The 13,885-nt window shown below is 40.0% G+C and overlaps 1 protein-coding gene across 2 annotated transcripts; it reads right to left on the bottom strand.

The window, feature by feature from the left end:
- Positions 1–13,758, bottom strand: VPS37A (VPS37A subunit of ESCRT-I). Of its 2 annotated transcripts, XM_082282670.1 has the most exons (12): positions 13,539–13,758; positions 9,995–10,069; positions 8,912–9,026; positions 7,949–8,049; positions 6,804–7,020; positions 5,736–5,806; positions 3,476–3,603; positions 3,329–3,387; positions 3,168–3,236; positions 1,090–1,233; positions 264–344; positions 1–69 (listed from the first exon to the last, which is right to left on the bottom strand). In XM_082282670.1, exons 1-11 carry the CDS (start codon positions 13,655–13,657, stop codon positions 264–266), a joined length of 1,179 nt encoding a protein of 392 aa, XP_082138796.1. In that variant the 5' UTR covers positions 13,658–13,758; the 3' UTR covers positions 1–69. The 2 variants fall into 2 exon arrangements, with proteins under 2 accessions (XP_082138796.1, XP_082138797.1); XM_082282671.1 differs by lacking the exon at positions 3,168–3,236.
- Between the last annotated feature and the right edge of the window lie 127 nt (positions 13,759–13,885).

Raw genomic sequence — 13,885 nt, forward strand, 5'->3', positions numbered from 1 at the left:
TAGTTATTAAAAAGTGTGCTTTATTGGGTTTTTCATTCGTTCTCTTGCCAGGTGTAGTTTGCAGGAAATCTGTAAAGACAAATTTCCATAATTAGATATCTTAATTTCTCCAGAAGTTATGTTTTAAATACAAGTAACAACAGATGCAGGACATACTTGATTTCCACAGAAAGTGTTATTAGAACACTAAGCACTGTAACAAATCCATTTGCAGTTACCAAGTGTGTAACAATAACGTAAATTGTTTAAAAAACGAAGTGTACCTATAGCGGAGCATGAAATTGGCTGTGCATTGCTATTGCCTGTTGAAGTTTTTCCTCTTTGGCTCGTCTGCAGTGGCAGAGCTATGAAACAAGACACACAAGACTGAATTCTAAATGCAATTTTTTATAATGCATACAGCAGTTTCTCCTTAATGATTTAGCTACTTTACAGGCTATTTAAAAAAAGAAAACCCGCCTGGCCTACCTCCCTTCCAAGCTTCGGGCTGAGAAACAGTCTATATTGATAACATTATTCCATCCAAAAGTGCTTACAAGAGGATTGTTTCCAATGTTATAAAATGCATTTATTGGACATCTTTAAAGAAAGGCAGACTACTCGGCAAGTTTTGTCACAGCATGAGCAAGAATGGTGGGTTTTGAACCTCAGTTACTTATTTGATGATAGCCATCAACAGAATTTGTTTAAGAAGTTTCATAAATAAACACTGTTTTAATGTAGGAAGGTTGTTTAATGCAACATGTCAGTTTATGTCAACATTCCAAATTTGAAATTTAGCATGTGGCTATCTTCCCCTGTATCTATCCAAGATAGAGAAGAAACTGGCACAAAAATATCTGCAACAACACATGAATAAGGTCTAACATAGGAGACCTTTGCACTCCTGTCTTAAAAATATGTGCCTTTAGCATACAGATTATAGTCTAAATAGACCGAAGCCATTTAAGGATATTTTTTCCTTCTGTCAAAGCTCACTAAAGCACTGTTCTGAATTACAGGACTGCTCAAACTCTTAAAAAAAAAGGCCTAACTTATTCCCTGTGTGTTGTACATGTCTTGGATTAGAACTATTTGTATATTACATACCGTTCTCTTTTCCATGAAACTACTAAGAAAGTCATCTATCTCTGTTTTGCCTTCCAAGAAGTCTTCTGCAATAGTGTCAGACTCCTCTTCGGCTTCATGAGCAGCTACTTTAAGTCTGGCCTGCAGAGCACTTGGACTGCAACTCTAAAAAAATAAGAAGCCCAACGTAATATTAATCTGTCCATTAAAACTTACATTTCCAAGAAGATAAATGACTATATAAATATGGAACGTGTGTATAGAGCACTATTTACTACGTAAAAGCCTAAGTAACCAGATGAAGCTCCATCTCCAAGAAACAGCATAGCTTGTTAAACTAGAAAAGCTTCAGTGTGAGAGAAGTGTTGCTAGTTTAGGTCTTGATACACAGTCATTCACACAAATGAATAAAGTTTTTCAACTTTTACCCTACACTGTAGAAAACATCCAGCCTGGAAATCTGACAAGTTCTCAAGTGCATGATTTCTGAGTAGAACTAACATTTCAAGTGTCTTCAATAAATAGGATCTACTTTTGAAAATCAGTTGTGAACCTGAAAAGTATAAAAAGGTAAAAAAGCACTTACTGTTCAGCTTTTAAATACCCTTGAAATGATTGTGGAGAAGAAGACAGGAAAGCAAAAGGCACCTACTGAAGAAGCAGATGGGCTGCTAATCTAAACCAGTATACTAATTTTTCTGTTCTTACAAACCTCAAACCTTCCTTCTGTTTATTGCATACAATGTCATTAATTTTTCTCTAATATGTCTGGGCAGTTAATCAGGACATGATTCACATCCAGTAGGAGTCTGTACAGAGCCAGAACTGCAAAATTAAGGTATTTATAGATTTTAGATGCTTGGCCTAACCTTCATCTACTCTATGAAAAATATTTTACTTATGTACTGTAAAATGTAATCAGAATGTAATCAAAAATTTCCTGTTAAATTAATCTTGTCCAAAATATGGAGAGTTTGCTCTAATAAAAGATGACTAAAATTCACTCATGGTACAAGTAAAAATACTGGAAAATTGAAGGAAAGAGAGCAGGAGATACCACATAGTGCACAGCAAACATCAATACATGAAGCTATAGCATATATGGGAAAAAAAGCAGAAAAATTCAGCCGCTACTCCTCAACTCTCAGCCTCCTATCCATCATTAAATTGAATCAGCAAATCTAACTTAGAAAAAAGAATACAGCAGTGGGATATTATGTCCTGTTCTTAAGTGGTTTCTTCCAAAAATAGAAGGTTTATCAATGTCAACTACCTCTGCCCACTTTAAAGTCTAAGGAGGCATTCGAGTCCGACTGTTCTGATTTTCAAGTGAGGAAACCTCTAATACATGTAGATCATCTATGAAATCATTTGGTTTGCTGTCATGAAACTTTTTGGGGGTTTTTTTTGTTATTTTGTGGGCATTCTGAAATTCAGGTGCTATGCATGCTAATTTAATAGACTGTTGCATTCTCAGGTGATGAGTCTTGCAAATTATGAAGATTTTAGTGCAGAAAGTGGTTTATTATAAGTTACATCTTCTAATAAATACCCTGGTAAACATACCAAGAAATTATTCTCCCCCAATACTTTCTGAAGTAATAGCTTTACCCTATTTGTGCTGTAGAATGTGCAAGGTTTGACAGTACATACAACATATTGCCCGAAGTAAGTATGCCCAGTGAAGTGCAGAATTTATGTTTCTGAAGTTACTGAGCACTTTCATCTGGTACAGTTTTACAAGCTCATTATGTTAAATGAGTAGCATTAATTGAACAAGTCTTCTTTAAAAATTATCCTATTCTTAAAACTGGTTTGGACCAGATTGTACTAAACAGCTCTAGATGAACATCACTCTTTTCTTCCAACTTTGCTTCTATTGTAACAGTAAAAAAAACAACAACCCAGCCAAAAAAATCCATTGTTTTGCTTTCAACTTTTTGGTACATCATCACACTTTTTTCATACTGCATGAAATACTTATATCTACTTCATATTAAATCAGTTTAACCAAAAGAATATTCTTAATGGTTAAAGATGCAAATCAAAAGTTCAGATTTACCGAAATATTCTTAAAGGTTGACATATAGGAATTATACCTCACTAAGTTCATGCTGTCTTTGCATCTTTTTTTCAAAGGCTGCTTTCATTTGCGTGAGTTGCTCATACTGGAAGGAAGAAGAAAAAGAACACTGTCACCTTGAAAAAGCCCTAGATATTACCACTAATATATCTGAAGATGACTTTATTGTTCACTTACTTTATCCAACACCGTCTGTCTTTTTGCCTCGAGACTAGGCTCCAGCAACAAGTTTTTTTCTGGAAAATAAAATCACCATTACTACTTTTTTTTAAAGGATTTAGTTCACAGAACACAGTCACACATGTTAACATTTTGACAGCTTACTTGCCAACTCTTCAATGCTTTTCACTAACTCATCTCTATCAGTAATGACTTGCTTCAGTTGTGGAAGAGTCACAAACTGTTCCAGTAACACCTCCTCTTGCTCATTCATACTGGTCAGCTGTGATATACTGTATTCAAACAGAAAGAAAGTAGATTTAAATCTAACAGAAAACACCACATGTAAAATAATTAATTTCTACCAAAGTTTAAGGGGTTTTTTTTGACTTTACGAATACGACACTTGACCACAACTTATTTCTCCCATTTCTCCTGGACTGTGGGCTCTACTATGTGCAGCAGCGAATTTAAAAAGCAGCATGTTAGAAAGTATCTCCCATTTCAAGCCTTACTTCCCATAATGCTACTATAGTGGGTTGACTGTGTCCAGCTGCCAGATGCCCACCCAGCTGCTCTCCCAGTCCCCCTCCTCAAAAGGCTATGGAGGAAAATTTCAGGGGTTGAGATAAAAACAGTGAGGTCACTTACCAATTACAATCACACACAAAACACACTTGGAAAAATTTAACTGAATTTATTGTCAATTACAGTAAGAGTTGGATGGTGAGCAAGAAAGGCAAAAACTACAACCCTTTGCTCAGTTTTTCCTCAGGCTCAAGTTCATTCCTTCATTCCCAACACTACCTCCCCCTGCCTCCTGCTCCTTGGGGCAAGGGGGAATTGCAGGTCTAGCAGTCAGTCCCTAACAGTTCATCTCTGCTTCTCCTTCCTTCTCACTTTACCCCTGCTCCACAGATTGCAATCAGTTCCGGGCAGGAGAGACTACTCCAGTCTGGGTAATACCTGGCTGCAGTTTCCTTCAGGATGTATCTGCCTGCTCCAGTATGGGGTCTTTCCTGGACTGCAGTGTGGATAACTGCTCCAGCAACATCAGCAACATCCTCTCACAGCTACAGGGTACATTTTTAAAATACCTGTTCTACTGTGGTCTTTTCCAAAACTTCTGTGGGCTGCAGAAAAGTAACTGCTCTGGCACTTGGAGCACCTCCTTCTCCCCCTTCTTCTCTGACCTTGGTATTTGCAGATTATCACGCTTTTCCATTCCTCCCCTCAATCCTCACTGCCTCTGCTCTTTCTAAGATGTTTTCAGAGGCAGTACCTGCTTCACTAACAGACAGCTATCCTGCAGTGTGTTTGCTGCCAAACCAGCTGTGCCTGGCACAGGGGCAGCTCCCGACGCTTTCTCACAGAGGCCACTCAAAAAGCCCCCCAGCTACCAAAACCTCACCACGTATACAAACAGAACTATTCAGAACAGCTTCAATATCATTGTCATTCAACTCAGCTACCAACAGAAGAATTACGGCATTTCAATCCAGTCTTCATGAAAGGACCAGGCCTGATTAAAATGTTTTGTTTAAACAAATTACACTTCCCTGCAAAAATCTTAACTTGCTGTTATGTAATAAGGATGCTGCTAGAATTACAGCTCAGTCCAGCTAAACTAAACAGGCTCTTTGGAAGGTGTCAAAAGAAAAGAAAAAAACCACCCCAGTTGAGAGGACAGAGTTTTCAATTGCTTAACTATGACACCACCAGAAAGATGTGAGATCTGAAGGAGTTAATAGTGAATTGTAACCTATTCTACCCCACATAACTGACCTAGGAAGCTGTCTCATTAGATCCGAGCAAGCTGCTGGGAATAATACCTAATACAGTTTGTTTGAATAATGACAAGGTGATGAAAGTATTTGTGTAGTATGTGTAAAAAGTATTTAGATGTAGCAGTGATTTGCATTGGCACAGCTGGCACACTTACCACCTGGATTTGTCTCACCCAGGCCCCCCTGAACATGCTGAGCTGCCCACAAAACAGTTCACCGTTTACCTTGCACTACGGTCCTTTGGAGTTTAAGAGAATGTACTTTGTGAACCAGCCTCAAGTTGTCCTATTTTCTCCTTCAAAAGTTAAGCTCATTGAATTACTAGAAACTAAGCCCCTGGCAAGGCCTCAGAAAACAGCAAAACACCGATAGCTAGAAAACAAAAAAAATAAATACTCTTTTTCCTGGTGTTGAATCAAGTACTGTTCCCGCCAACAAAACCCTAAACCAGCACATTTGTATACAAGGCTGGATTATTTTCTGACTCCAATATTTTGGTATATGGTAGTTCCCCTGTTCATCATTTCTACAAAACCCTTTCAGTGATGTGTACAGACTTCTGACAAAAATCAGATACAGACCAGCAATAATTGCCTTTTAGTAACTATGTAAAGTTCAGCTACCTTCTGAAAATTTACCTTAGTTCTGAGAGCTCTGGAAAGGTATCAGGGACATCAGGCATCTTGTATGTAAATCCGTTCTGGCCAACCTGAATCAAAGTTTAGAAATGCTTAGTAAGCTTTTGAAGAGCAATTTCTTTATATTTAACTCGACTAATCAAGAACTGAAGATGAATATTTGCCAGCAACAAGAAAAGCAGGAAAAGCAGTAAGAAGCAGTAGCACTTGTCTCTGAACAGAAGACAACTCAACCAATGCAACAAAATGCTTGAAGATGTTTGGGGTGGCATGTCGTAAAAGACGAGTCAGTTTTGGAGGAAAATAATTCTGTTCTGCCATGTCCTTCATTTGAAAACAGCTGGATGACTGAGGAAATACACAGGAATCGTAAAACTCAAGGAAGTGAGAACACAGAAGGAGATTGACATTTTGATCTCTTTCATGTGGTTTTTAAAACTATAATCCCTCAGAAAAGAAATGTTTTAGACAAGGAAAAAACAGTTGTCTACATAGAATGTAGAAAACTTAAACTCTACAAAGCCAGAAAAGTGCCTTCCAAGCCTAAGAAAACTTGTTTCTATAAACATGATTTGATTAAAGACTAAACATTTAGATACAAAGTTTTATTAAAAATAGAATTCCTTCCAGAGTTCATCAGCAATAGGGAGCTTGAATATAAACATGCAAGATAAAACTCTACATATAAAGGCTTGAGATTGCACATTGCCCTCACCTAATAGGCTCTGAGCAGGAAAGAGAGAAAAAAACATTTTCTGTGGTTGGAGATACAGCTACAGCTGCACTACGAGGGAGTGCAGCTCCAAGACAAAACCCCCTAAGAATCAAAGATCTTTAGCATAACACTAGTTTCACTGAAACTCAGACAAACTTGTTGCTCTTGACTTCAAGTTCTAAAAAACTTTTCATCAAAGCCAAAATGACAGTTATGTTTTCCTAGCACCAGCAAAACAGTGAAGTGCAGTCACTCACGTGCTTCCTTGAGTTTTACAGCAATGCCCTATGTGTCCTCAAGGGAACTTATACCCAGTGTCTGACAGCTTAAGCAGCAAAACTCAGCACACAGACCTGAAGCACCGCTTCTGCTGTCGGAACAGGCAGTGGCAGATCAGCAATCAAGCCATAGGAGGGAGCAGCAGGCTTGTCTGTAGTGTAGCTTGAAGAAACTGATTCAGAAACAGGCATGGCTGCCATTGTTCTGCTTGTTTCTTGAGGTGGATATGGAGGGAGAAATGGAAACCCCTGAGGAGCAAAAGGAGGCATTCCAGCTGGTTTGTTGAAAAGGCTGAAAATAAACAAAACCACGACCATGAGCAACCAACTGCTTAAAGCACGTTTCTTATCATTTGAGTTATAATTACCAGACCCCATATAAGACGTAAGAATGAATCTTCAAATGACCATAAACTAACTTTGTATTTTCTGTTCTCATTTACTTCCAACATAGTCTTTCTGTCTTATACTGCAATATAGTATAGAACTCCATTAATCCACACTCTTGTAGAGCAGCCAAATACACACTTACACTCTTAATTATGAGAAAACTACTTCTCAAAAATTTATGAGAGCATAATTTTAAATTGCTTCCATCCTAAAGTTGTGAGAAAAGCATCTATGTCATATATTAGTTCTTATTTACGGTATAGCATTTAACAGCTTGGGCAACACACATGTAATTATTTCTAAATAACATGAATGATTCTTTTTAAATTCACAACCACAGCTGCATCTAAACTGTGTATCACTGTAAACCATGAGAACTACCATTGTCCTGATGCAGTTCGAACACCTCAGGTCACTTTTGTGTATTTAATACAATTCTTTAAATCACACAATTTCTGCTGCATATGGTGCAACAGAAACTGCCCTAAGCCTGGGAGATTACGAACACAATATGAAAAACCACAGCTGCTCAGATCATGAGGTACGGCAAATTCCAGATTTCATATGAAAATGTAAAAGTTTCTTTTTCAAGAAAACAGATATAAAGTTACATCAGGCATGTTGATACAGTAAGTCTGATGAAATCTAGTGTCCCTTCTCAAAACAATCAGGTCATCAAGCATGCACATGAAATTTTGCAAGGACAGGGAATCTAATTCTTCCAATATATCCATTACATTACTCCTGTCCCTGCACTCCTTATAATTGGTTTAGTCTCTTAAAAAAATTAATAGACATAGTTCCGTTTATTATGTTTATAGATAACTTACTATGGAAATGATGTTGAGCTAGGAGCTAGAACTGGAGGATTCTTCCAAAACTCATCCAGTAAACTTTGAATAATTTTTCCAAGATCTGAATGCATTGTAAACTGGTAAAAACACAAAACAAAACCCAATGAAGAAGAAAAATTATGTGTGGAATCCAAGAGTTCCAAAATGTGCTGAACTTCATTGTTTATTATACCCATGTGACAGTGCTGAAAAGCTATTTCAGACATACCAGTTAATGCTAATTGTGTATATACAGGCTCCAAATAAAGTGATAAAGCCACCAGAATTGAACAGAAACTAAAATTCTTTTGTATGTTCCATTATCAGTGGAGAATCAATGAAGTACCACATTTCTATTGAACAACCGAAAAACCCCACTTTAGTTACCACGTTACATTTGTGAAAATAAGAGAAGAGGAAAAAAAAAAATATATATGAAGACAAAGGCATTAACTGCATTCTGACAGAGTCAGAACCTCGATTCACTCCAAAAAACTAGCACATTCTTGTTGACAAAAAGAACAGCATATTAAAATCCTGAATATTTGAGCTAAAACCTTGATGCCATTCTAATAGGATTAGGCCAGAAAGAACTACGTTACAAAACCATCTTAAAGCATCCCTCTCCTTTATTTGGAATACACTGGAAAGTAGTTGGAGGAACTGTGCAATTAATAATAATAACAACAACAAAAAAGTGTTGGTAACTTTCTAAGCCTTCATAACTTAAAACAGTTTTAGATATATGGAATAGTCAAGTCAGTAATGATATCAGTAAGAGTAACTAGGAGTATACTGAACACTTCTGAATTTCTGTTTTCAGGCCCCCTAAATACAGTTTCAAAGAGATTAGGATCTATACTAATCTTTTTTACCAGGAGGATTAACAATAATCTAGTGTGACATTTATTAAAATTGCTATTAACAGTAGATCTGTGTGAAGCTACAAATTATACATACATTACTTATTAATGGACCGGTCACATACACTCCCTGCTTGTCCATTAAATGATGTCTCACAGGTGGGAAAACACTGATGACTGGCTTTTCCTGAGGAAATTGAGGTGGAAGCAAACTGCAAATACAAGAATAATTATTACTACCGTGACATCCCATGATAAAGTTTGCATAAGAAGGCTTCTTATGAAAAGAAAAAGTACTTCAATTACATAAACTTTCCTATGAGAACAGTTATGGAGAAGTTCACAATGAATGAAGCACACAAAAGCATTATTCAGTTACAAAATTAGAAGTCCAACAGACTGGAATACCAGACTTCCACAAAACTGAAGAGAGCATTTACTGGGTAAAATTGTAGTACAACAAAGGAGCAATTATCACAGAATATTCTGAGTTGAAAGGGACCCACAAGGATCACTGAGTCCAGCTCTTAAGTGCATGGCCCATACAGGCACCATGCACTTAAGAGCACCATGCTCTGACCGACTGAGGTACAACAAAGAAGCTGTAGCATAACAAGAACATTTTTCACTACAAATGTTATTACTACAAATACAGTGCAGCATAACCTGTAAGAATATCAGGCCAACTCAGCAGGCCAAAGTAATAAAAGACTTGCAAACAGAATACTATCAATATTTGCCAGACCAAAAGCATCCCCGCAAAGGAAATTCACAGGAAATATTCCAATAAATCACTGAAGTTATAATCCAGACGCTTCACCAGGGTAAGAGTCTGGAGTTACAGCAGACCAGTAAGTTACCAATCCAGTTTATTTTCAGTGGTAGGGAATCAAAGTTATCAGAAACCCTCAAGCATTTTCCCCTAGCTACCTTCAACTGAAATCACACAGCTATCTTAGGAACTGAGCACAGCAAAATATGATTTTGCTCTCAGGTGAACATCTGTATCTTGTACAGAACCAGTTTCACTCAGATCACTATAACCACTAATACAAATCCAGGTTATGGTTCCTGAAATTAATTATGTGCGGGGAGCCATTTATATTCTATTACTGCTTTTTTTTCTTTTAGAACAATTTCAATTTTCAAGATGTGCATAGACACAGCTCACTCTACTTACATGTTAATATTAATTGTCAAGTTGTTTACAGTGAATGGCAGTCGATACTCCACATCTTTCTGGATTTCTGCAATGCTGTCAAAGAAGAAATTGTTAGCATCCATTTCATGGTCAACATAACAGCTAAAAGTCTAAAAGAAACAAGCATGACCTCAGACATTTGTACACAGTTAGGTTTTGAAAAGCCCTGTAAGAACAAAATTGAAAATGCTGGAATAAGTTAACAGTCTTCAGTATTCTATATTGAATATTAAGATTAAAGCACAAAAATAGTAGATTTAACTTTTAAACCTCATACATGGTCACAAGCAAAGGAACTATAGTAGAAGAAATCACACTACTCACTCTTCTGACAACAATCTCTATCTTTTATCTTTCTCCCCTTACTGGCTTAATTTGACACATCAGTGTTTTTAATATTCTTAATTTTATCTGATTAAACATTTACTTTGCCAAGGCATTATATGAGGTTCACAACTAAGTATTGCTCTGCAACACTGCCTTCAGACCAATATGTAGCACGTTTATTAGACTAGGCATTCTTCCTTAATACTTTAGCCTAGTATTTAACAGTAGTTTTCACTATGTGCACCAAGCTCAATGCACTTGCACAAGTACTCTCAAGAATTATCTGGAGGAGAGCTACTTGCAACAATGTAAAGCTCCAATGACACTCAAGACCCAGACCCCCTGAAAGTACCAATGCACCTTACAAGATCTGGTAAGGCCGAATCCAAATTTGTTTTTTCTGCAAGAGGTTAAATTACTGCGAAAAACCTTGAAATTAGCTGCATTAATAGGGAGTTGATTTCAATACTCAAAGCATTCTACAATTTCTATGCACAGGAAGACTGTTTTGAAAGACAGCATCCCAGAGAATGTGGAGGAGGTGGAGAAGACTTAGAAGCAGAATTTCTAGACAGGACGAACATATCTAAGCTGAGAGTAAGAGAGATAGAAGGGCAGAAAATTAGCTTCATCTTGTAATGCCTGAATCAAAGCAAACTGTAAAAGCAGACTAATTGCTCTTCCATGTATTTTTCCTGCTTGTACCTGGTTAATAATATTCTTCTCTGTCACCTAAGGCTCACTTAATACAAGGAAGGGAACACAGCTCCAGTGGCAAATAATGGCAGATGGTGTTCCCAGAAAGCATCTTTTGATCCAACTTCAGAAATGCTCCTCCATCCACTGCCAGAGTGTACTCCATACACTCCATAGAAGTCCTTTCTCAAAAAACCCAAAACACATTACCTGCAAAGATGTGTTAAGAGTAGTGCTAGGAGTGTTTTGTGTTCTTCCAAAGCACTACTGGGGCATAGAATTTAAAACTACATCTTTAAGAGCTTGGGGAACAAAAGGGAGTAAGACACTAACTTGGCTATGAACCTTGCTTTCTGCAGCCTGATCTTATTCCTCTCATAGAGAACTCGGTATGTGCTCTTTCCCTGTGAAATCACATGCTTTTTGAAGAAAATATCAAATATCTTCAGCACAGAATTCAAATCAAGGGTTCTACTCTGTTATACCACACACCAGTATCTGCACCTTCTCATTCTTAACTGAAGGATTCTCCCTGGAATCTCTCACGCACATTCCTGCCCTGTAATCATCTGTCAGACTTTTCATTAGCCTCCTGCAAAATCCTTTTGAGAAGGGTATATAATTATGCTCCACTCATGTGCACAACCTATGGAAACAGGGAGGAAGACCAAGAAAGCCAGAACCTCACTGAACTGTTCAAATTGTTATAACTCTGCCTAGGAAAAACCTTCAACTAATAACCTTAGTTGCCCCTTCCCCAAGTGGGATGAGTACACTGGAAAAATGATGCATTCTTAACTTTGTCTAGAACAACAGCAAATATAAGAAAACTCTTTTTCAAATACAAAGGTTTTATTTCAAGCTCCAAACCTGCGAGGGACTGTGTTAAGGAAAGCTAGCTGGTTTACTGAAATTAAGACCACACATGCCTGAGTTTTTATGACCTAAGACAACACAAACCAAACTTGACTAACTTAGTTAACTACACCATACCAAGAACTTTGAGCATTTTGGTGAGGAGCAACAAGGATACTCATAAATGAATGATGTTCAGGCAGCTACCATGTCCCTACCCCCCACCTCAATTCCTGGCTACAGCATCCATTCCCTCTCTGCCTGTGCTTGAGATGGTGCCTGCACAAACAGTAGCAAACCAGTTCAGCAAGCAGACTGACAAAAACTGATCACCTTTTTGGGGAACTTAATTCAGGATGAGCTCATCTCACTGCCAGATTAAAAAAAAGCGGTATAAACAAAAAGCCAAGTAAGGCCAGCCCAACAAAAACTTGTAAGTTAACTAAGCTCCTGCATGTCCACAGGGGCAGTTCCTTAGAAAAGTGAACTGTCTCAAAAATATTTGTGAAATTGGCTCTGAAGAGACTTAAGTTTATACAAGCAAGAATACTTCAAATACTGTCATATTTATGCCTCCTGTGTGGTAATTCAAAAACTGATCTACACTTACTGAACTTGGAAATGTAGTATCTTCTGCACTCCTAGAGACAGTCTGATGTGACAGGAAACATTCTCTGTCCTTTTCCTGAATTATTTTGGAGGCATCTACCATTCCAGTTCTACAGAAATCCTAGGAAGATGCATGTCTGTAGAATGCTTACTTCACTGTAAATATAACTTCAAATGTATGAAATGCACACCTCCTTTTAAAATGTAAGGAGTTTTAAAAGACTAGGCAAAACAGGGCAGCATACTGCCAAGACGGAGAACCTCAGGACAAAGTAAAGCATTTTGCTTTAAAAATTGTGGATGTTGAACAGGAATAAAAACAACTGGCCTTTTCTGACCATCTAAACAAAACCAGTTCTTAAAGGGCAGCCAATTTTTAGCAAGTAGCACTCAAGACCAGAAAAAATAGTTTGTAAAGTCAGCAGGATTGCTGCGCCACTACTGGCAGGCCACTGTGAGACACAACTCCTTGTTGCTCTGTGTTTTAGTCTCAACTTTTAATGAATTACACTATTACAAGCAGCTTCCAGAGAGGTTTTATCCCAACACGTAGTCGCATCTCTTTGAAGGCATTACAACCCATTAGCAGGCTTTCCGGTGAAATCAGGCACGGCGACCTGCGCCCGATCACCCGGCCAGGCGACACCAAAGCCAGCGGGGACGCCTCCCCGACAGCCTATTTGACTTTCAGTTTCCAAATTCTTCTTCCCAGACGGGGGCCCACATCCCACTGTCCTCCGGCGAGGACCCCGCGGCACCGCATTCCCGCCCTGCGGGACCCTTCGGCCCCGGGACAGCGCGGGGTTGGGCCGGTCCGGGCTGCAGCGCCGCCGGCTCGGGTGCCCTGTTTACCCACACGGCCGCGAGGACACAGCCAGGCCTCAGGGGCAGGGGACGGGGCGCAGCCGGGTCCCCGTGTGTGCGCACAGGGACACACGACACCCTCCCGACACAGCGCGGCCCCACCGCGGCCCCGGGACGGGCGGCACAGTGCGGCCCTCCCGCCCCCGCCCCCGCGCCCGCCGCGGCCACTCACGAGGCGTGCGCGGCGCGCAGGGACTCGACCTGGCGCTGCCGCTGCTGCTGGAGGCCGGTGCGCGCGGGCGGCGCGGCGGGGGCGGCGCCGCCCTTGGCGAGCGGGAACAGCCAGTTCATCGCGCGCGCGGCGGCACCGGAGGGGCGCGAGGGCACCCGCGGCACCGCGCGCACCTAACCGAGCGCCCGCGCGCGCCTGCGCGCGACGGCGGCCCCGCCACCGCCCCTGCCCCGCCCCGGAGCCGCCGCCGGCGGGGCCGCGTCAGCGCCGCGCGCCCGCGACCCGAGGGGCGGAGGGGCGGGGCGGAGGGAGCGGCGGCGCGGCCGGCGATTGGCCAGGCGGGAGGG

The sequence above is a fragment of the Coloeus monedula genome (genome assembly GCF_965178545.1).
Source record: "Coloeus monedula genome assembly, chromosome: 5".
NCBI lineage: Eukaryota > Metazoa > Chordata > Aves > Passeriformes > Corvidae > Coloeus > Coloeus monedula.